At 36.1% G+C, this 25,182-nt stretch overlaps 1 protein-coding gene across 1 annotated transcript in view; it reads left to right on the top strand.

The window, feature by feature from the left end:
- LOC112687477 (facilitated trehalose transporter Tret1-like) overlaps positions 1-25,182 on the top strand; it is a 42,882-nt gene that overhangs the window by 15,238 nt on the left and 2,462 nt on the right. Inside the window, exons 2-6 of the mRNA XM_025560199.1 lie at positions 18,213-18,291; positions 19,625-19,760; positions 21,070-21,455; positions 24,458-24,665; positions 24,856-25,061. Of these exons, the coding sequence (XP_025415984.1) occupies positions 18,213-18,291; positions 19,625-19,760; positions 21,070-21,455; positions 24,458-24,665; positions 24,856-25,061 (1,015 nt within the window). The remainder of the gene's footprint in view (positions 1-18,212; positions 18,292-19,624; positions 19,761-21,069; positions 21,456-24,457; positions 24,666-24,855; positions 25,062-25,182) is intronic.

Here is a 25,182-nt window from a genome sequence, read left to right as displayed (position 1 = left end):
GCATTGAACGTGAACGCATAAAACGATTCGGCATCATTTTAAATCGATTTCATAGTGATGGGCGAATCTCGTAGCATTGATACAGAATAAATTCGTAGCTTTGACTACTGTTTAGCTGATCGGAGCAGAGCGTAATGCTTGTGTAATAACGTGTTTACACGAACGAGGAAAAGTCGAAAAAACGAAATTCGTCTACAGAACGTATACGGTACGATTAAAACGCACGTACACGTCGTGTCGGTACTTGGGGGGGGGGAGATCCGTAAGGGTATAATAAAATTACTCCTGTCACATTTATGTTAATAAAACCACCGGGCGTGTATGATAAATCGCGAATAAAATCGCGTTACGATATCCCGGAGCGCGGAAAAAACCCACTCAGTCAAATCTAATCAAGCTTGGGACCGGCTGAATAAATTAGATTTCGTTTTTTTTTTTTTTTTCTATTGAGTTTATAAAACGAAACTGACGACGCACGTTATACCGGTATTAACGCGCGACGCACGGCTGTTCGAGACACGATCCTATTAGGCCCTCCGCACACGGTAAAACGAGAAATTGCAACGAGAATTTCAAATCAGTTGCGCGAGCAACCGTTTGGCGATTTTGCTTATCTAGCGTAATAGGAAACCGCACACTTGTCGACCAAAACCAAATCGGTTTGTAATCAATTTCCAACTGGTCGCGTGCAACTGTGCTTGCAGGTCGAATTTCGGTTTCAGTTGCGTGGTTGCATGGTAATTAATGATTAATTTATTACTTAAAACGTATTAAAATTATTATTTTATTATTATAATTATTATATAATACCATTTCATATTTTTCTCTATATATGGATGGGTCCAATATTCCCTTCGTACTAATTTTCGTTTGCTACGGTATTGATAGTAGTCAATTATATCATCTTCATCAGAACTACTCGACATATTGCAAAAGTTTAATGTTTAACTATAAAAAAACTTCGAAAAACTTTAAAAAAACGCACGTTTTTTCCGAACATCAATTCGCATACAACTGCGTACACTGGTCAAAATTCGATCGAACTCGTGTGCGGAGTAAATACATAAATTGATTGCAAACTAATTGCACAACAATCGCTCACGCAACTGATTTGAGATTCTCGTTGTAAAACAGTTTTACCGTGTGCGGAGGGCCTTACGGTTTCATAAGCAATATAAAACCACGTGGATCGTGTAACTGCGCGGTGAACCCGAATTGACGATTTTCTGTTTTCCCTTTTGTTGCATCAGTTTTTTGTCCATCACTAGTGTGGCCGTCCGCAGTCGCGATGTTCCGACTGCAAGACCGCTGTGTTTAAAACGCACGTTACTGCACGTTTTTTCGCAGCATCAGTTTGACGGTGCCGCCGCCCATGTCACAACAACGATTACAATCACGAAGGTTGGGCGGTTTTCATTTTCATTGTTTTGCAACGGATTACGTTTCCAATGTTTGGCGTGATCATCGTTAAACGTATTTACGCGGATCGCACTGTATAATAACGGATTGCAACCCGATAGAAGAACGTGTCGCTAACAACGCGTAGACATCGATTGCGTGTGCGGCGTGCCGGCGAACGACCGTAAAAATAACGAACTACATTATAACGATGTAAATAGTGCGGCAGTAACGACCGCGAGACGACGACACGATCGGAATGCAGCGCCGCACAAATTACGATTACAAACGGAACACGTTCGCTTCGTTTCGCGTATTATATTTTTCCGGGTGGATTCAAATTCGGTACAATGTATTTCATTCGTTCGAATAATCCGCGGTGCTGCGTTTATCGATTTCGTTTCGCGTCGAAGAAACGTTCGCCGCGAGAACGAGTGGTGCCGAGAAAAACGATCCCAATTAAAACGGTTCACCCCTTCATTAAGGATATTCGTGATGACGGTAGTCATTTTTTTTTTTTTTTTTTTTAATTAAAACAAACTTGATTTTAAATTTACACTGCCCCGTATAGCTATTAAAAGTTATATTGGTTTTATTATACCCGGTTTCTAATAGGCACGTACGAGCTTTACGATGATTTGAAAAGTCCGGGTTTCAAACAAGAGGAAACCGGAATGTCAAGAAAATCCTGACATCCGGATGAATTCGCATTTCGTAATGTTTACATTTGAAATAAGTGTATCGAAGTACTATTGTTCAAGATAACCGTAAACGTTGCAACGGTACTCGTGTTCATCTGTAACCACATGGGAGATTGCGGCCAATATCCTAGTTGAAATCCACAGGAACGTTAAGAATGCATTCATAGTTTACCTTTTGCAATACGCAAAATGGACCGATGTAAGATTTTTCGTTCTGTGTCGCAACCATACAGCGCTGCGACATCAGTTCATTTTATCATTTCGACAACGAACTGTACTGATATATGCTTGTCCGTCCCGTTTGAAAGGGGAACGAGTATAAATATTTACCTCGCATGATTAAAATAAAATATTCATGTTTCGCACAACAAGTCCGTGTCGGCTCTCGCCTAGGGTTTATTTTGCGGGTCGGGTTGAAAGCTTATCGACTTCGACTTCCGGTGTCAAATGGCCGTGTAAATATTCGTCGTCGTTGGGGGGGGGAGGTTAGAGATATTTACCGCACTGCAGTGACGGCCTAGGGACTGACGTTCTACAGCGACCGTACGGTTTGTTTTAGCCATTATTCGATTTCAACACATATTAGCGGACGAATGTTCTGCGACGGATAACACAAAAAGTCGGTTTCGTGTTTTCTTCCTGACCGAAAAGCCGCAACAAATGCTTGTGAGATGTATGCATAATTTAGTTGACAGCTAATATTCATAATTATTACAAATTCTAACACTGCATTCACAAATATTGTATTTTACAATATATTAATGAGCCACACGAAAAATATACGTTTCGGTTACGATTTGAGTAGTATACTATACCACAACAGTTATGCGAGTAGCTTATCTAGTACACTGTTGAAATGCGCATTTTAGATATGATCGTGTAATTTTACCTTATTGCTATGCAAACAGGGAAAACTTCTACTCGAAACCGAATAAATTTGATAGGATTGAGTAGCCACCAAAATATTTTATCTTACTAGTAACTTCTATATCCATAGCTATTATAACAAATAGAGTTTGCTCTTCTTCGAGATTAAATACTTTCGATAGGGTTGAACTTTGAAATACGAATATCATATATTATCTATGTTTGTAAAACAATAATTTCACGGTTTTAACTTAAATTATATACGATGATTCGTTATAAATATTGTGTACATTTCTCAATACTAAACTAATATTGTCCATCACAGATTTTTCAATATCTTGAAAAATTAAATAAAAATAATCAAATTTTAAAATTATACATTTTAAAACTCAAACGTCAATTTCCGGATTACGTGACATTTATTTAGGTACGTAAATAATACAAACTTTTGAAACATGATCATGAAAAAACCAATAAATAACCGAGTTTAACTTTGTTATACGAGTTTAACTTCATTATAATAATAAATGTATAATTACTGAACATGAATATCCCAGTGTTTACGACAGGAATAGAATACGAATCAATAAAATTATAATTTATTCAATATCAAAGTGCTTCATTCAAACGTCATTATTAGGCCCGGAATTATATGTACTAAAAACGTACAAAATATGCATGCATTTATGTGATGGTTATCATTCAAATATGCACTCAAATTATGCAAAAATATACGAAAATATGCAAACAAAAATGCATGTTTATTATTTGTTAAATTTATTTAATTTTAAAATGTATACAATTCATTAAATAATTAATATTCAACAAAAAATATACTTTAAAAGTATATATCAACTGTATTTTATATATTTTATTGAATTGTATGTTGTAATGAAATTAAATTGTATTTTGAATACTCACTCATCTAAACAATAAGTCACAAACGAAAATCGATCAAATCAAACAAATCAAGTGGATTTTTATAACATTTTTAAAGTTACCTGGAGATTTACTATCGTATTGGTACTTTTAGCAAACTTTATCTTATTTTATTATAAAACAAAAATCAAATTATATAACTGCACGACTCACGGAATTACGATGGACATGCGCTAAGTAATAAATAATAATATTAATAACCAACTTCCTAATATTTTTATCTATATATGCATGATATTTCGGAAAAATGCTAAAATATGCATAATAATTTGAAATGTTCCAAATATGCAAAAATATGCCAAATTTAATTTTGCATACCAACACATTAGATTAAGATTCAAATTGTTGTCATTATCTAGCTACTATTTCGTTTAATATATAAAAATATACAAATGCATACAATTCCGGGCCCTAGTCATTATTGTACACTTATTATACGGTATTTCCAACTAGTGTATCTCATCTCGCGATATCTCAGAAGATAACGGAGACAAGATCGAATCCTTTTTATTACATTTTCATGTTCCGGAAAGACACTGCGAAAAAAAAAAGGATAGATTTCTATAAAACGACTATCCCGATTGAAAAGTCGTATTCAAAATGTTTTCACCAAAACAGGTCTTATAACTAAATTGCTCACGAGTCTTGGTCCTAGCGAGACGATACGAAAAAAACGGGATTCGGTGCCGTGTCTTCGTTGTCTCGGAAGATATCATTTAGGGTGACCTTCGTGGAACACCCTGTATGTGCACGCGGAGTGCCGACGCACGCGCAGCTCCTGGGACGTGGGTTGCACAGGGTTGTTCGGTGGACGAAAAATGCGTGTTCGTACGCGGGAATAAATATGAATAATGAATATCGCGTGCGAATCCAAATTCTCCGGTGACCGATCAGCGATGGCCGCCACCGATGCGCCCTGCGGGGACGACGTGAACAGCAATCTAGTCCTTTACCGCGATATTAAAAAATGACGTGCAGTCGAACCGTAATGACGCGGAACATAATAAATACGTGCGCGCACGCGTACGCGACCGGAACCAGCTGAAGTAGCTAATTGTAACCGTTGACAACGTCGAACCCGAGGATCTGCGACCCGTCTTCGAGCTTGTCGTTCGTGACTTGCGCGTAGAAAAAAAACAGATGAAAAAATATTTACACTGAACGCAAGAGGGAGATGGCCGCGTCATTCTCTTCTCATTTATATTTTTTATTGCTACCGTGGTTTTCTATACGTTTTTTTTATTTTCTCCGATTCAATTTTTGTACATGTATTGAGTGCGGTACGCGAAACGGAATAAAACGTTTCGATTCTAATCAATTGCTCTAAGAATCATCACAAATCACAACAAATCAAAATCTTCCGAAACACATCCGACTGCCAACTGTAAGAGTATTAGCAATAAATCGTAAAAAAAAAAAAAAAAAACTCCTTTATAAACTAAAATACGACCTTAATACATTATTTCATGAAATGCGCTCCGCAGCAATTCCAAACGATATTGCCCGTTGTGACTTGTAATACAGCGGGTCAGTCGAACAAAAAATTCTTTTAATCATAATTATTAAGTAATGTTGTAAGATGTGGTCAATGGGCTTCTTCCCATTCAAGCTTTCGTGTCATTGATGTTACTTTTATCTATCAAAATTGCTTATTGTGTAGCGTCACCACTGATTGTGACTTTCCAATAATGAATGAAAAATAAACATTCGATAAATTTATCAGATTGCATTGAACAATTAAAGAAAAGAGTTACATTGTAATAGTAGATCCTAGACCAGCGGTCCTCACTACGCGGTCCTTTACCAAATTTAGTGCGGTCCGTACTAAAATTAAATTGTACTCTAAAATCCAAAATTCTATAAACAGAGAATAAATGAACGTTGCTTTTTATCTTATTATTTTTATTTATTTTATCCTTTCTATTTTAAACTTGTGTGGTGACGTAAACAACGCACCGCGAATCGTCCAAGTTGTTTACAATATTGTCAGTGAATAAGGGGAAATCCCATGTTCTAGAATATGCGATGATTATCTCGTTAAGGTAATTTCGAGAGTGTTCTAGACCAGCGGTTCTCAACCTTTTTTCATTCACGCACACCTTGACCACTCACTACTACTTTACGGACTCCCAAATGCCAATTCGTCATATATTTTTACATAAGATACATATGAATTTACGAAATAAGTTTAATAATGAAAAATTTGATTTATTTTGATCAACATGCGCAATACATTGTATGTATAAAAATAAATAATAAAAAATAATATTGAGTTAAAAATGTAATTTTAATGTGATCCTTGAGCTTGTTTGCTAGCACTTAACTTTTTGAAATCTGGCTCCACGGATGATAAATAAACTCGTAAGTCTGAACTCACCGAGAGTCTATTGCGGTACTTATTTTTAATAAATGTGTATGACGAAAAGGCTCTTTCCACTAATACAGAGCTCGTAAACGGTAGCAAAACATTGAATGCTTTGTAAGAAAGCTCAGAATATTCGTCTTTCACATTAGCCCAAAAAGTGATCAGTGATTTTTTTTCAAGAAATGCTGCTTGAAGTGAAGAGTCCGTTTTCAGTTCAATCAATTTTTCTTTTTCACGGGCTGATAAAACTGCAGATATGAAATAAATTTCACTGAAAGGGAACATAATCCAGTGGTCTTCTTTTCCACATTTAGGGAAGTATTTTGCAAAAGCTGTTTTAAGCTCATTCAAATGTTGAACAATTTGGTGTTTGATGCCTTGTGATAAGTTCATATCAGTTTCACTGAGAAAATCATGCAGTGCTTCAAAAATTTCTGGTTGGTTATTCTCAATAATACACGTTTTCCAGTATTATACTCTTATTATACACTTATACTAAATCGTATAAGTTACGAAAAACCTATTTACAACATTTACAATATTTCACTACTAGTTTCACAAGTAATTTCAATTAATTACAACAAATTTCAATTTTTCCGCCATTACGCTTTTTTTTCCGGGGACCCCCTAATACCTACTCGCGGACTCCTAGGGGTCCGCGGACCCCCGGTTGAGAACCGCTGTTCTAAACAATCGACGCCGATATATATATACCGGCTGGTCAGACGCTCAGTCAGTCAGTCCGTGAGTACAATCCGCGACACACCGTGAATTACACTCCGCGATATATTCGGCAATTCCTCCGCAATTGTAACGCGTATCGATATTTGTACATACATATTTATATAATATAGTGTCTATTTTAATTAAATTAAATTGTGAATGATTTTTATTACTTAAATCCCACATTGAATTACCTGTTGGACAGATAAGCAGGTACCTATGATTATGGGTTTATTCAATTCCACCGCATAGTCATGTATAATATGTTTACCCATTATCACATATTTACTGTACGTTTACATGCACAATTAAAGGCGGTTTAAAAGTTAAAGTGGTTTAATCATGAATTATATAAACGCTTTAAAGCGACCTCGATAACATAAACCGCTATTACTTTAAGGACGCTCTAATATGTAGTTTAACCAAAATAAATCGGTTTAATAATTAAAATCGGCTGTATTTTTGTACATGTAAACAAAATCGATTTTATTTTGATAAGTGATGACTTAACACATTGTTCAGATTTTATTTTTATGAATATTTTAATTATACTTATTAGTCGTAACTATTATACGTATGTATTAGAAACTTATAATCGTATTAGGAATGAATAACCCAATCAAAAGATGTAGTTGGAGTTCTGCAGAAACAGCTACATTGGTTGTTTCTATAAAAGAAAATAATATTATGAAACTGCTATATGGGAAACGAAGGCGCAGTAATAAAAGTTTAAATTTACTGCGACGTGCCTCGTATTTAAGTTTAGACGAGTTTAAACAAACGATTACTTGTGTAGAATCCATATTAAATAAGTTTTTAAATAGTAAATGAAAAAATATTTAAAATTTAAGAAATAAATTACAACTTTTAATATTTAAATATTTGACTATTGATAATTAATAAGTATTAAAAAAAATAGATTTGGAAGAAATACCAATTTCATGGAATAATGAAAATGATGAACTTTAATAATACTCACATGTACAAGCAATTTAAATTGACTAATTGAATAAAATTGGTTTAAATTAAGAATGGCTTAACTCTTATCGTGTAAACTTAGTAATTGTCCGTTTGTATTTTATCACGTACATTTTAATTGTCTATCATGGCTAAACGTAAAATCAAAGATGAACGCAGAATATTTCAAGACAATTGGGAAATTTAATTTTTCTATATTTATGGTTAGAAACACGATGCTTTATGTTTAATTTATCGTAAAACCATAAATATACCAAAACGTTATAATTTTAATCGTCATTACACAACTCAGCATATTAAATTTCTAAAATTTATCCCCACCCATCTACTCGTAAAATAAGAAAAGACAAACCAGTTGAATTAAGAAAAGGAATTTTTTCTGAAAAACAATCAATGTTACGGTTATTATTATTAAAAATGTATGCGGCCCGCAAGTAATTTTCAAAAATTACATTTGGCCCTTTCTAAAATTCTAGTGAGGATCGCCGTCCTAAACGGAATTCGTGTGCCTAGAACAATGGGTAAGACACGATTGCGTACGTTCGTTATCGGCGATACCTTTTTAAGCTACACGATTACGTACGATTTTACCTGACTTTGAACTGGACTATTGCGTACGAAGTTTTAAGCGTTGGTGCCAATTTTCATTGGTGTATACCACACGCCTATACGAGTGAACTTGAAAAAGTCAATAAAAACTATGTGTTATATCGCTTGTATTACCCATGTTTATTGTTAATGATATCAAATATATACAGATATAACGAAAGTTCGTTATTTCCGTTATATTATACGGTATTTTCCGGGTTTCAGTAAAAGTAGTTGGTTATAGATGTCAGTGAATCAAAATTTATTTTTTTTTTTCAAATAATTTATTAACAATAATTCCATTAAAATAAAAATTGTTGATTTTATTTATTTATTTTATTTAGTTATCCTAATTTTATTTATTATTTTATTATTAATTTTTTTTTTTTATGAATTATTATGAATGTATTCATTTATTTATTGTATACATACACCATGACATTAGTAAATTTGACAACGTTGCATACAATTTCATAATCAATCGTGTTTATTTATTTATCTTACCCACATTTTTGTTACCCATCTACAAACGCACACAATCGTGTTCTACCCAGAACAATGGCATTGTTTTAATTATTTATACTTTTTTTTTACCTCACGTCCGACCGTCAGTCCAACAAAAATTCTCGATGTTTCAAATTTTCGGTGTATACGTTACAGCAACGGATAAGCCTTTACATTTAGTTCTACCTACTGTTACGTTATGGAATACCAGCATCGTAACAGATTGTATTGATATCGACGCTGTTTCAATAGTGAAGCGATATGAATGCAACCATACTTGGACGAGATTATGAAATCAACGCAATCAGAAATTTAAGTAGATTATGGTTGTACTGCAATATTGGGAAATGTAATAGTATCACACTTGAATAGAAACACGAAATTAATATTTTTACATTGTATTTTTTAAGAACACCCGTGTACCAACATAATATACGTCCAATTCGAAATATTATCTTACCTAGTGTAATTTATGGATGACTACTCTACCACGACTAATATAAAAATTAAAATAAATGTATTATTATTTATTTTTTAGTTTATTTGCATAAAATACATAATATTCTCACGCAATTCATTTAACACATATATTTATTATGCCTATGAGGATAGATCGAACATTACGAATAATGAAAAATATATAATGTTTTACATTTGAAACGAAGAGAGAGAAATTACGTATGTCGTGAATAATAAGTTTTCCACGAAAATGCTTTTAAGAAATGCTTTTGGAAATGCTTTTATATCTCTTCACGCGAGTGCGTCGTATTTAAATCATCCGTACATTATGCCATTGTTTCGGTGCTAAGATTTTTTCTTCCAGGAAATCAAGACAAGACATAGAGTAATTTGAAATATAAAAAACACGGAATAAAGAAACAAATTGATTCAAAATCAGTTCGACGGAAAAACTTATGAATAATATTTACTTAAAAAACGTACCTCATCTGACGCTTCAGATTATGTTCATAGCTTTCAGCGTTTTCTACACAAGCATGGGTTTCCCGAGACACATTTAAGTTCTATCTAAGGTTCGTTGGCTATTTAAAAATACAAACTGCCAACCCCTGAGTCATTGGTATATTTTACGATGTCGAAAAAAAAATCTAATGATCAATCTTACAGTTGCGTTAGACAGTCGTACTCGTTAGTTATTATTACACGCGGAATCGATATTATAATGATCGTACCAGCGAAACACGAATCCGTTTGATCTACTCGAGAATATTACCAAACTCATAGAATTTTTTTTTTTTTTTTTTTTTTTATTTATTTCGTCCGTCGACAGTATATTCATGTGCGCGACAATACACTAATACGTTGTACAAAATTCTTGTCGGATCGCGATTGATTGTGTCCTATCGCGGTGGGTAGTCGTCCGCCGTTCACGGTAATAAATTCTACGCATTACTGTGTACGCCGAACAGTTGTTAGACGCAGACAAGAATCAGCGTAATCGGTTCGAAAATCGCGTTAAGTAAAAGATGCACTTCGTTTCCGTTCTAGTTGTGGTACGGTGCATTGGCGTGTCCGGTGCTTGGAAATATAAATTTTGCTCTCATAAAAACATAAATTAGCTTTTTAAACGAAATTCTACAATACTGATATTACTAAATCCGTTGACGATTTCGGACTACATAAATGGGTCGTTCATAGGGAGAGGAGAATATTTCACCCATTTCCACACGCATACACCTCTGTACGTGATGAATACACGTGTAACAATAGGGATCAATCCCACGCGACGATGTTAGGACATTCGAATTCTTTTGGAAAAGCTACCCCGCGGCCTCGCGTCGGCTGCTGACAAAACGTACTCGTATTATTCGTAACATCCCAACTATTAATATTTCTGCGCCGTTGAAACGCATTTTGAAACGTTTCAAACGCACTCGAATAAAACGCCAAAAAATTTGAATCGTGCAAGCCCTTAAGCCGTGTCCACTCATACGTGAACGCAGTACTGTTTTATACATATGAACTAGAGATGGGCAAAAAGTTTGAAACATCGGTGTTTCGATGTATCTCTTGAAACATCTATGTTGGTGATCGATATTTTCGACAAAAACATCGATGTTTTAAGAAAAATTGTATCTGTGTTATATGTATGTATGTTATGTATAAATTGTGAAATGTTTAAATAAATACGTTATTAAAACATCGGACTTCGGATTAGAAAAAAATCGATTTTTTTTCAATACATCGCAATAAAAACATCGATGTGGGGTTTCGATATATCGAACGAAAACATCGATGTATTTTGCCCATCTCTAATATGAACACTGTTGATTAAAACTCGTCTCACTACCCAGCCCCAATCGTTGGGCAGTCGCTTTTCAATTCACGCACGAATGCAATGTAGAATATATTATTAATTTCGATGCTAGAGCAAACAGTCACACAACGGAGCGAAAAACAATGCTTTGAAACTTGTCACGATATAAGACACGGTCAGTAAACGTACTTAAATGGGTCACTCACATCTTCCATAGTCGTTTACTCCAACAATTTTTGCTGGATCGGTTAAGAATGCGGAGGTATGAGTAGTAATCGCTTTTCGAGAGCACCTCGTTGGGTTTATAATCATAAGCATCACCAACGTTTGTTGTGCATTTAAAAGGCAAATTATTAAGCAGTCGAGTCCGGTATGTTTCCTATACTATTTCCTGAGAACGATTAGCCGATAACAAGATGATTTCGATAATTTATATATAATTTCCATTTCGTCCGTTAGCAGAAGCTGTTTGTGACTGGTCGGTAAATTATGTCAGTTTAATATCAATTAGGTATAATTAATATATCAACTTTCAAAATAATAGTTACGACCGATCTTTTTAATGATCGATATCACATTTAAAACATTATTTATATTATATTATCAAACTCTCGACCCTCGCTTTATTGTGCGAATCTATGAATTTCGTCGCGCGGAAGAAAAAAGCTATAGGATAAACGACTGGGACGAGTAGGGCTGGAACTATATATTAATGAATACATATTTTAATATGTCACGTACAGGCCCGCAATGCTTAGTTTTTATGAATATTTATGGTGTTTAATTGGACGAAAATAGTAATCAAACGAAACGCGTACCTCGACCAGTAAACCGTAGATAACGCGGAAAACTTGTACATGAGAAACAATTCAACTTTTATTCTTTGGCCGAAGCCGATAAATTACACAATTTTATAATAAATATTGTTTCGGAGATATTTTTCATATTGATTTTGAATTAATTGTTTCCATAGTCAGGGCTTTTCTATTGAAAAACTAACTAATCCTCTTGTCTTGGTTTCTAAGAAGAAAAAAATCTCCATATAGAAATAATAAATAAAATCTCTGGATAATATTCAGTTTTTACTTAATTGTTTATTTAAATTTGGTGGTGCACACGCATGAAGAGATATAAAAGTGATTTCAAGATTATTTCTGAAAAGCGTTTCGCGAAAAAAAATAATTATTCACGATATAATGTCTCTTTCTTCATTTAAAATCATTTTTTCAGTACACTATTATATATATATTTATATGTATATGTGTGTGATCGAGTATCGTATATATTATCGCCACACGAGGAAAATGCAGAATAATATATAATATATTAAATTCCATGGATATTAAAAAGTCGTTATGAAAGTTTAAGAGAAAAGTTCACCTAACATTTATAATATTTAGTATAATAAAACTACCATTTTGCTTTTTTTATAATATATATTATAATGTTGTACAATGGCCGGGGTTATTGAATGATTAATGAAATTCCGCAAACAAAACTAAGAAATGTAAGGTTTAAGAATTTTTTATGTGAAAAGACAACAAAAATATTGCTTTGAATAATCCGTATTATACTTAGATTACCGTAAGACGAAATTAATTAATAAAATGTAAAAATGCACGAATCCGAAGAATAATAGTTCTAATCCAGTGTGCATATACTTCGTAAACGTACAATATTACGTATTATTTCAAAACGTAATCACAATAAAAAGCTGTGTGTTATATGAAAAGAAACCATAAAATTAATTGTCTTCGTCAACACTTGCAAAAAATGAATCCTAATTGACATTAACAATGTACATACTATAGCTGGCTTATAATTGTATTACTTCTCATTTCTAAATTCTAGATTTTCACACGGTTTTCGGTTAAGTAGTCAGCGTCGTCCTGAGAAAATTTTTTAAGTCGTTGAAATGTTTCGATAGCCTAAATGTAACAGCTTCAAAAACTAGTTTTTAGATAGTTTTGGTGTTTTAGTAACTAACACAGGCGAAAAAAAAACAGTCGCCAAATATTAAGACAATTATCTTATCGGCACGTGTCAAACTGTAGTGGTTTAGTAAAAAAAAAAAAAATTACGGTGTGGTAACCAGAAAATCAATAGTGATTGTCTATAACAAATCTATGTTCCATAGATATGTGGTTATTCCGCAGTGATTTATAGATTTAACGTAACTTATAGATCGTTATTTTTATATTTACGCACAGGCAGGGCAACAATATGCAATGAAATCTAACTGGTGAAACAAATCGTTAGTCACGAAGTGGTCTCTTACATTCGTAACATTTGAAATGTTTATAAAATGTAAATTGCATTGCGTACGGTTGCGCATTCCATTACACGTACTCATGTTCACGGTTTAAACATTCATAAGTTGGTGTTTTTTATTTTTTTTTTCAATCCGCCCAACCCGTTACCACGGCCCTGCGCATTTTGATATCAACCGTGAAAGTCGAAACGGACGAAACAAAAACAATCGCACGACACGTCCTTCGAAAAAAGCTGCGCCCGTATTGTGATATCGATCGACACGCGCACAGTTGCCGAGGAAAAGGTTGTGCGCCGACGTGATCACAAAACCGTTTCACAAAGATCAACGGGTCATTGCGGTGACCCTGGTACGACTCGTTGTTTATATTCTGCGGAGATTTAAATTATTTAACATTTACTCCATAGCAGTATATATTTAACCGATATGAGTCCATCGAAAAATCTAATGTATTTTTTGAGTCTATTTTTAAAAAAAAAAAAAAATTGGTTTTAGATTAAATAAGAAATTGACCAACTTATTTATTTCTTTTCAATAAAAATGGACTCAGAAAATACAAATACATACTTCATAAAACAACGAACATGAAAAACCCTTTTTTTTTTTTTTTTTGAACAATTAATTATACTTAATACATAAGTTAATATTTGTAACTTAATTTGATTCTAAATTTTTTATAAACTCATTCAATTCTGCGATATTTTTTATCCGTGAACTAGCGGATAAACGCAGACGACGGCATACAGCGACTAATGACGACGCGGCAGCACGCGGAAACTAATTGTCATTAATAAATTGTTGGCTTATATATTCTTTGTAGTTCGCTATTCCACTGGCGACGACGTTGTATCGTGTTCGCGTACAGACCAAAGCGTGCATGCAGTGGCGACGGCGAAGATGATTCCAATGGGCCCAGGGTAATTGAAATCTCGCACGGTTTATTCAACGGGCCCATCGCGTACAGCGATTCGTTAATATAATGTTGACCGTTTCAAAACGTTAGAGTTGGACGAGTACTGTTTTTCGGTGTCAATTCGAGTAATCAAGCCGGGATTCGATTGCTCCGATTCGAGTAGAGTCCGAAATTCGAGCGCTCGAGAAATAATAAAGTCGTGTAACTGAAAAATGAGGTTAAATCTGGGGGGTTAAACCATAAGTTAAATCTGTATATGATGTATTTTATTGTGATGTTAAGATATCAAAGCAATGACAATCTATTGTTAACCATAACCATCAACCTTCCTGGTATTTGTTATCGGAAATATTTGGCTCCGAGTTATTCGTAGTTTTAACATTTGAATAGCTAACTGCAGAAACGGGACAAGTCCACTTTTCCTAATTTTTCAGGAATGATGAAAAACCGAACATATGTTCCCTTTCTGCAGTAAAGTGAAATTTCCAAACGCTATATTTAGCGTTTGGATAGCGGATTTGACTCTATTCTACAGTAAACGATGTATTTACGCGTACTTAACAAAAAATGATAATAAAATCAAATTTGATAAAAATGGACTTGTCCCGTTTCTGCAGTTAGCGATTCATTTATTTTTCAATAAAATAGCGAAATAAAGTCGAGTAAAATCGAGTAATCGTGTTTACAAATACAAACATTTTTTTTATCGAATATAATCGTGAGTACTCGGACTCGACTCCGAACACTGATAAAGTCTGGAATATGCATTTACACACTCAAACCTCTCCACTCCCTTATACGAGTATGTGCACGTGTAAGGAATAAAGTTATAAAATATGCGACTTATAGAATACATTATTGAATTAAACTAAAAGCAAAAATACTATTATTTTGCACTCGTAGTTTATTCAGCAGAATTTTTGGGTCTTAAAAGCTTTACGTTGGTAGGCAGCGAGAAGCGTAGAATATTAAACTAGAGATTCCGGAATATAAGTATTGTATCACCTTTGCTATGTAAAAATACATCGTTAAATTAATTTTTTTTTCGAGTATTTAAAAATGTAAATCGATCGATCACCGTTGCGTATGCTTGATACGATTAAATTGAATACAAAACTGTACTTTAGTAATTCAATAGTAACATTGGCTTAAATAATTTGTATTGACAAAGCTATAACGGCCAAAATGTATAATCTTATTAAAACTACCTGTAAAAGTATTGCAATAATATATATATATATATATATATATATATATATATAACTAGCTGAGCCGACAAACGTTGTTTTGTCATATAAATTATTTCTAGAGAATATTTTGCCAGAAAAAAAAAACTAATTTAATATAAGTATGTAAAGATGTGGATATAAGTGGAAAAGGTATGGAGTGCTGTGAACGGTGACGGAATATAAAAATGAAAAAACATCAAACATTTTTTTTTTTAACAATTTATTAAAATTGATTCTTAAAAATGATATATATCGCTAATTATAATAATATAAGTAAAAAACAATATCAATCCCTTAATGCAACAGAGTGTACGAAATTTGTTGTCATCTTTCGCCAACACAAACTGGATGGTTTGAGAGCACGTCACTTATAATTAATTATAATTGTTCGTGTGAAAAACATGATGAGCTCAAATCTAAGCCACAGACAGACATCGTTTGGCCTTGAGACTTATTGATAGTCATTGTAAATGCTAATCTAATTGGAAATTGAAGGCGTTTAAATTGTATTGGCATATCTGTGGGTAAAATAGGGATTCGTGGTAATAATATATTTTCACCTCAGAATTTGCCATTTGAAATGATGGCTTCGATAACATTTTCCATTAATTTTTTAATAACTAATCGCGTGCCGTTACACAACCAGGGGGGGTTCAAATCATGAACCAAAATAACCAGATGTCCAACCTTCAGTTGTAAATTTTGCGGTGGACTGGTAAATCCAATGAGTTTAAAAACTATATGTTGGATAATTTACAGCTTCAGTAGCATCGAAAACTGTATCAATAGATTTGTATGACACCAAGTCTCCTGGTAACAAATGTTGTATTTTAAGATTCAACTCGTTGACGTCCACATTTTTTGCTGCTGAATTTGCTCTTTTTGTCAGCCACTCATGTGTATTATCTCTGTATATTGTGTACATAAAAAAAAAAATTCGAGCCAAATCGGCCCAGCCGTTCTCAATTGATGAAATGTTATACATTTTTGGCTCCATTTTTATGTATATAGATTACTGTGTAATAATAAATACTACAACATTGCCGGAAAATTGTTGCAGTACGGATTTTAACGGGATTCTGAAATCTTGAATCTCAATACATCCCGTGCTTCTTACCTTTTCGATTTCTTCATGCTCTCAATCACAGAAAACTTGACGTATGTCTCTTATACGAATTTTTTCTGCAATAATAATGATTGTTCTGAGCTCCTTAGTCGCTTATCATTTTCGGATCCACAACGTGGTCTACATTCCCATTCAGCGAACTGTAATGATGCGATCTCGATTTGTATCCATCAGATGAACCCAATATAAATGCTTGATCAGATCAATCGTTATCTTCTTTTGAGCAACAATAAAAACGTTATCTTGTACGCGTCTAGTTGATTAAAAAGTACCGTTAGATGGGTTTACACGTTATGCCCGTCCATTGGTCATTTTTATATTCATCTTCATGGTCTTTATACCGTATCATTTAACATTAATTATTATCATTTAATTTGAAACGCAACGCTCAATATGCTATTGACTTGGTATTATTATCTGTGGGGACTATATTATAGGACTAGAAAAATGTATTCCAAAAACTCCTTATCTTTAGTTCGAATTAAAGTGATAGAGAACATTTCCTAGGAGAAACAATTTATGGGTGTCTTATTCTTTACCTGGCATTGTATTTTACAATTCATAAAAAAAAAAATTAATTTTGAGTTATTTAATTACGCTAATTTTTTTTTTTAAAATAATCAATAAAACATCTTCTTTCAAAAATTAATTGTGTTTTGCCATACAAATTGTTATCCATTATCGTTATAATATTGTCATCGGACGACGCGACAATGCATGGCCCGACGATCGCACAAGGTAAATCTAAAATTAATACTACGTTCATCTATAAATAAACATAATTTGTGATAAAAATAAGTAGTTTTATATTTGTTAGTGCAATAATAATTATTACAATATATTATTATTACAATTATTGTCAATACACAATAGACTGCTAATATTTAAAGCTTGATGAATTTTAGGAAAAAAATATAAAAACATTCAAAACTAGAATTTATTAATTTTTGATAAAATGAGAGGGCTATAAAAATTTCTACAGGGGCCACAATCCATCGCTTGTTCTTGCGAATCGCATTGTATCCTATAGTTATTATAGGATGATATTACACTATGATACATAACACACAATCGAGTGGTCGAACCGGTTAAATTCAAACGATCAAATAATAAAAAACAAAAACCATATCAGCGCATTATGGTATGCACGGTTATTTTTTAAAATGACTGGCAAGGCCGAATCGTTTCAACGGCCGGTGTAGACCGAACGCTGAGGGACCTTGCGAGGTCATAGAAACGCAAAAGGAGAGAACGGAAAGCCCACGCGTCGTGATAGCACGTCAATGAAATAATAATAAATGCGTACTGACCTTTGGCATTTGTTTTGTTCGCAGAGAGCTGGGCGGCGAAGTCCTTATCGGGTCCGGCCGTAACAGGAAAGAACTGCACAAGACACGCCGAATACTGGCGCAGGTACGTACGACGAGCGGTTGGTCTCACATTATTGCAGTTATCCGTTTATTGTTATCGTCTGTTGGTAGTTAAATTTCGACGGTTAGTGTGCACTATAGCATAGAACCATGGTCCGGTCTTTTTCGGTCCGGTCCTCTTGTCTACAAAAAAAAAAAAATCAGTCCAGTATGGTACGTCCGCGTTCAGTTCAATAAGATAATAATAGTCTTGATTTTGAACAACAATTTAATATGATTTCATTTATATATCTGTAAATGTAATTTATGCGCTTAGCTACCGCACCGGATCGATCAAACCCGGTATGCTGGCAATCCAAATGTTATTTCGGAGTTATCGATGTCCTAGAACATTCGATTTCCCCCGGGCCTCCCAACCGGGTACGACCGTTCGCCTGCAAACAGTTTCAATTCGAATATACACAGTATATAGAATTTCGAGTTAAACCAAATAGGCTTTGCTCTTGTAAATGAATCATTGCCTATGTTTTTTCTTCGTTTTCTAAGATCCTCCTTTGCGCGTCATAGTTACGGTAAAATATCTCTCCTTTACGGGCTTCGGATGTTAATTTTTTGGAAGGTTTATATAAAGGTTTGGTATTCTACAAATACCATAATATGGCTAGTACGTACGCATTTTTATAACTTCTCCTCCTCCTCTTTCTCCGAACATCGAAATCGTATATTAGTATTAATATTTAATTAATAATTAAATTAAATAAATATTTAATTAAAATATTAACTAATTTAATATTATTACTGAACGAATAAAATATAAACTTCGATCGGTCATCATGGGAGTGTATTGTTCTTGGACCGGGTTCACGTCAAAGTCTGTCTCGCTATAAGTTTTTCCCCCTAAATTCCAATTAAATGTTGGATCTTATAATTTATATTTATAAAATATTTTAAGTTCAGTTAAATTTGAGCACAGTTAAAAAATATTTCAGAATCGCGGGGCCCTGAGCAACTGCCCCCATTGTCCCCCTCACATCGTCACTGGAATTGATCCACACACACCCACACGCGCACGTGTGATCATTTATTACTCACACGAGTATAAACCGTAACGTGTTTACTCGAAACTAAACTGGAATTTCATGCGTTTCGGAGCAACGTAATATACTGTTATAATATTCTAACCGAGCAATTTTGCACAAGATCCACATAATATATATATTAGGTATAGTCGCGTAGTCTTGCGATCGATAAACGCCGCTGAAATATTGCCACTGAAAACCGGCGGTTACCGTGGTTGCTGTTTCCGCAATGTACCTCAACCGTCGATAGAGGATAACATACCGTGTTGCGTTGCAATCAATTGATTTACGTTACAGGTGCTCGCGACGGTCGCCGTGAGTCTGTTGGTATTAGACTTGGGAATGATGATAGCCGTTCCTACAATAGTGATCGGCGAGCTTCACAACGCGAAAGAGGGCCTGTCGTTGGACGATTACCAGGCTTCATGGTTCAGTTCGTAATCATTAAATTAATATTTTTATAACCACAATAAAAACGAACCATCAGTGGTGCGTGGTGAGAACAGATAATAATAATAATAATAATAATAATAATATGTAGTTGTAATTGGGGGGGGGGTTAAAAAAAAGCGTCTTTTCGAGTTTCTCTTGCGAATTCGATGGAAAAGAACCGTTTGCCAGAAAGTCGCGGACACAATGGCGGCGATTAACGTTATAAACGCAATACTGTCGTACCAAACGATTACCGCGATCTCATTCGTTATACCCCGTTGTCTTGAAATCGACTCTACGAAAAAAAATGTTGTACACCTAAATACAACTGCTCGATTTTAATCGACTTAAATCGAGTATTTGACTTTACTCGACTTTGTGGAGTTCTCCGGTGTTTTTCACTATTTTATTGAAAAATAAATATTAAGACTATAAATAACTGGGGTCCAAATATTTCCGATAGAAAATTTGATATTTTATCATCGTGATAACGATAATTTATACAGATAAGAAACAACGAATTTTTTCTCGATTAAATACTAGACTTTTACTTTCGAGTACTTGGCAATTCAAATCGTTGAGTACTCAATATTTTTCGAGTACTCGAATTTTGAACTCGACTCGACTCGACATCAATCATATTATTATTATTATAAAGTCAATAACAATGTATTTCTTTTGTTTTTTGTTATTTTTATGACAAAATTATAATTTATTTTATTTTTTTAATATTATTATTATTATTATAATAACAACCTCTTAATGTAATCAATTTAATTACATGTACTAATTTACTTGTATTAACGAAGGTCGTGTCGTCGCTTCTTCCGTACGGTTACCAATATTACTGATATTAACGCGTTTCCGTGGTTTGACGTTTGCATTCGAAACATTTTTAAATTTTTTTTTTTTTAAAAAACATTTTTAACGCACGTTGCTCGTGTGACCATATCGCGTACCCTTACGACGCACTCCATACACCAGGGGTGGAAAACTCGCTGCTCGCGTTCTCTTTATAAAATTAAAATTTACCTATCACATCATTATTGTTTCGAATTTTAATATTCTAGGCGTACATTTATAAAAAAAAAAAAAAACCGTCAAACCGTTAAAAATTCATGCGTAAACATTTCGGCTCTCGGAACTATTGCGCTCGCCCGCAAACCCATTCACGTCGGTAACCCACCCTCTGCTCCGTGCGCGCTCGTGTGGTCCCGGGCGGCGGGTGATTCGGACGACACGGCCACGTTAGCGCCGTGTGCACACCCCACTGTTGTACTCACCCCGTTGTTGTGCTCACCCCGTTGCAGGCAGCGTGCTGTTGCTGTGCCAGCCGGTGGGCAGCGTGCTGTCGGGCTGCTTACAGGCGCCGCTGGGCAGGAAGTGGACCATGGTGCTGGTGACGGTGCCGCACGCGGTCTCGTGGTACCTGCTGCACTCGGCGCAGTCCGCGGCCATGCTGTACGTTGCGTCCGCGTCTATGGGCGTCGGCATCGGGTTCCTGGAGGCGCCTTTGCTGGCGTACATCGGTGAGATTACCGAGCCCAAGCTCCGTGGTCGGTTGGCCACGTACTCCAACGCCAACGCCGTGCTCGGCCACCTGTTGGAGTTCGGGCTCGGTTGCTTGCTCCCGTGGAGATTGGTCATGCTCGTCAGCTGCGCGGTGCCCGCCGTCGCCTTCGCGGCCCTGTGCATGGTAAACGCATCGTTTGCGCTAACGTGTGCGTGCGTATGCGTCTGTGCACCCTTGTGATACAAGGGTGGTTAAGAGGGCTGAAGCCTCCCCTATCTTTAGACTAATTTTCCGCATGGACTACGACACCTCTGAAAATTGCGTTGCAAATTGCTAGGTACCTTACTAGTATAAAAGCATCGTCTGAATTAAGTTTGCTACCTAGTAAATAAGTTGACTGTTTTCTTTGCGTACCGGTCCACTAGTGAAGTCGAAATATTTCAACATTTTGACACGAACTAACGTGTTATTTCATGAGACGCGATAGTAAATAGTATCGAGTATTTGAACGACTAGTTGTTTGTACTTAACTAGTAGCAGCTTGTATTTCTCCAGCAGTACAATATGCTAGCAAAATAGTTGTCCAGTGCAGCAATGTTTCACCGGTTACTAGAAAACTAACATCCATGGGTGCGACTGGAACTTACCATTTGGAAGGGGCTATGAGAACCAAGATCGGATACACCTCCACACAACTGTCTACTAATTTAATTACAGGCAAAACTGGTCACCATTCGATTACTCTAGAATCATGTCAAATTTGAGAAGGTTAAAAAGCGCGATTTTACGACCAAATTTTAATTTAGAATGTTCTTAAGTAAAACAAAAGTTATAATACACCGAAAACAACTTAACACTTACTCGTATTTCATACACTGAAATTATCAACATAGACGATTAAATTTTATCTCAAACACAACATTTTGAGGTTCATGATTCTTAATCTGGCAGGGCTATTAAAATATTTAGCGGTGCTAAGCCACCCAAGACCCCCTTTAGTTGTGCCTATGCTCGTGTGTTAACTGCGCTTAACGAACGGGCTATCCGGAACATTTGGTTTTTTCTACGGTTTCTACCACAACCACAGGCGTTAATTTTCAAGAATACACACCGATTATAATAGAATACCGCATCAACGAGTTCGATGTGTAATTTTGAACCGTAAAACATTAAAAAATTTAAATCGAAATTCCGTTCTCCATCCTCCGCGCAAACAACACTATACTACCGTAAAATGCATTATTGCTCATTCAAATGCAACTTAGTGATAAATATTTGCTACCCAAATTGGTATTGTAATTTAAGTGAATGAATTAACTTATAAATTCATCGTAATGACGTCTAGCAACAGTTTTGCGGTTTAAATATATACCGTATTTCAGGAATATGTAGCTACGGCGGATAATTAAATGCGTGATCCGAATAGTATTGTGTTCTCGCGTACGGAACGCATAACCGTCGGTGTTACGAATAGGTTTTCAACAGTAAACTTAAATATTTTGAATCTCTTGTACTGACGTATCCGATTAACACTCCAAAGCACCCGTAACCTTAAACCGATTTTTAATTAAGGACTATTTTATCGTCCCCAACCGATACGAAACGCTTTTAACGATATCCGGATCAAGTGCAACCCGGACCAAGTGTTTTGTTATTCGAGAACGGCTCGTGTCCGCCCGTTCCGCTCCTCTCTCGAATCGAGTTTACCAGCCGACTTCGAAAACACCCCTCTCCGACCACGCGAGTTCCGATGATCGATTGTTGAAATCATGTCGCACTTGCCGGGTTCGACGTGAAGTTCTCGACCGCAAGATTGCTAAATAAATAAAACAAACAAACCGTGTCTGCCGCGTCGCGTATTGTTCTATCGCACGCGATTCGTACAAACAGTTTAATACGCTTGGCCCCGGACGATAAGAGTTGTTTGGCGCGATGTCACGTTTCGGATTCATCCTCGGCGAGTTAACGATACGCGACGCTACCGCGATCGCGACCCCGACAAATGGAAACGCTTTGTAGATATTATTTTTCGCGCAAACAGTCGAGCGATATCTCATTAAAAAAGCTCAGTTATCGGATGAACGCAGCTTGAACGTTTCTTTTGGTTGTAACTCCCACGCGGGCGAACGCGACTACAAGTACATAGGTTACCGTATGGGGAAGGGGTGGAGACGTTCCGAATTTCATAATTTTACATGCCAGTTGACCGGGAATTTATAATAATCGGAGCTGGCCGTGTTCAACGGAACGTGATATCTCTCCGGTCTTTCTTTGTGGTTCAACGTTGTACTTCCTCCGAGTCCTGCGGGTTTAATTTAATTATAACATTTTACTGGAGTCAAGGCAAGACCTAAAAGTGATGTACACATATCCATTCACAACCGTGGACAATAAAGTTCACCGGGTTTTTTTTTTTTTTTTTTCGGTAATTGATATGCATTGAGCACGTTAAATTATAATTTATATGTAAATAAATCGGATTCGTAGGCCCAAAAGCGGAGATGGGTTATTCGAGTTAACAACGATTCGGTCGTTCTCGTAAATACATAGTCAAATAATCATAATCAAAATCACGGTAACGACCGGTTATGCTTGTATTAAAATATTTACCGCGGTTTTGACTGTTATTTTACAATGAATACCAAATCACTGGTCCTGGTGATCACGGCCTGAATACGATACTACCTGAATCCTTGTCACGTCCCAAAACGGATAAACAAGCTTAACTTTTATTGTGCGCCAAAATCATTTTTTCTAGAATTTGAAAAACGCATATTTGTAGCGAGTTTGCCGATCGTAAAAGGCTTTAGAGTGATAACCGAGTTACACGGACAGGTTATCGAACGGCCGCAGACGCATATTATTATTCGCAACTACCGAGTGATAACTATTTGACGAAAGGTATTTAATTCGAACGAATACCTGCAAATTAATTTATAAATCGACCGTAGCATACCGATATCTACCCTCGGTGTTCCGGCAATGCATACGGCAGCAACCCATTTGATCGACCCGAACAATCACGTACGCCCACGATCGTTGGATAGTGTTACGCTCTATCGGGACAATCTATAAAATATTCCGAATGCCCGCGTACGTACCCGCACACGCTAGCGGGGAGTGGGGGATAAAACGTTCTGTTCCGTAAACGTATCACTGCTTCTGATTCCGGTACGGTTGCGCAGGTGCCCGAGTCGCCCGTGTGGCTGTTGACCAAAGGCAGGAAGGACGAGGCCATGTCGGCGCTGAGATGGCTCCGGGGCTGGGTTTCCGCTGAGGAGGTGAGCGACGAGTTCCGCGCGCTACAGCTGTACTGCGAGGCGTCCAGGGACGAGTACAAAAGCGCGTGGGAAGCCGAGCTGAGGAAATCGTCCGGATACACCGGCGTGCCAGGTTTGCGAACGGTTTCTATCCGATTCCGTCGCGGAATCGGAACCCGTGTACGCACACCCGACACGTTTAACAATGATCGTACATTAGCGGTCGTTAAACCTTGCGCCGAGTCGATCACGTTTTTCGGCGGGCAGAGCGCGTTTTTTTTTTTTTTTTTTTTTTTTTATCTTGAAAACGGTTTTGTTTTCAGACAGCGAGTGCGACCCGAGACCCGAACGCCAACCCGGATTCGTTTACGGCTTAAAAGACCTTCTCCGTCCCGGCATTCTTGTGCCGATGCGGCTGATCATTGCGTACGTCTTCTTCTACCACGCCGGTTCGCTGACGGCCTTGAGAGCGTATATGATCGAAGTGTTTGCCCGGTTGAAAGTACCGCTATCGCCGAACCTGCTCACCGTAAGTCTATCCAAACCAAACCCCTCCGTCCCTTTCCATATCGTCCGTAATATTCGATATTCCCTCGCGTTCATACTGTCATTGATTTGTTCTTATCATAAAAAAAAAAAAAAAAAATCAA

This window comes from Sipha flava, unplaced genomic scaffold (assembly GCF_003268045.1).
Source record: "Sipha flava isolate LNK unplaced genomic scaffold, YSA_version1 34_pilon_pilon, whole genome shotgun sequence".
Lineage (NCBI taxonomy): Eukaryota > Metazoa > Arthropoda > Insecta > Hemiptera > Aphididae > Sipha > Sipha flava.
This window is presented reverse-complemented; position numbering and strand designations above follow the sequence as displayed.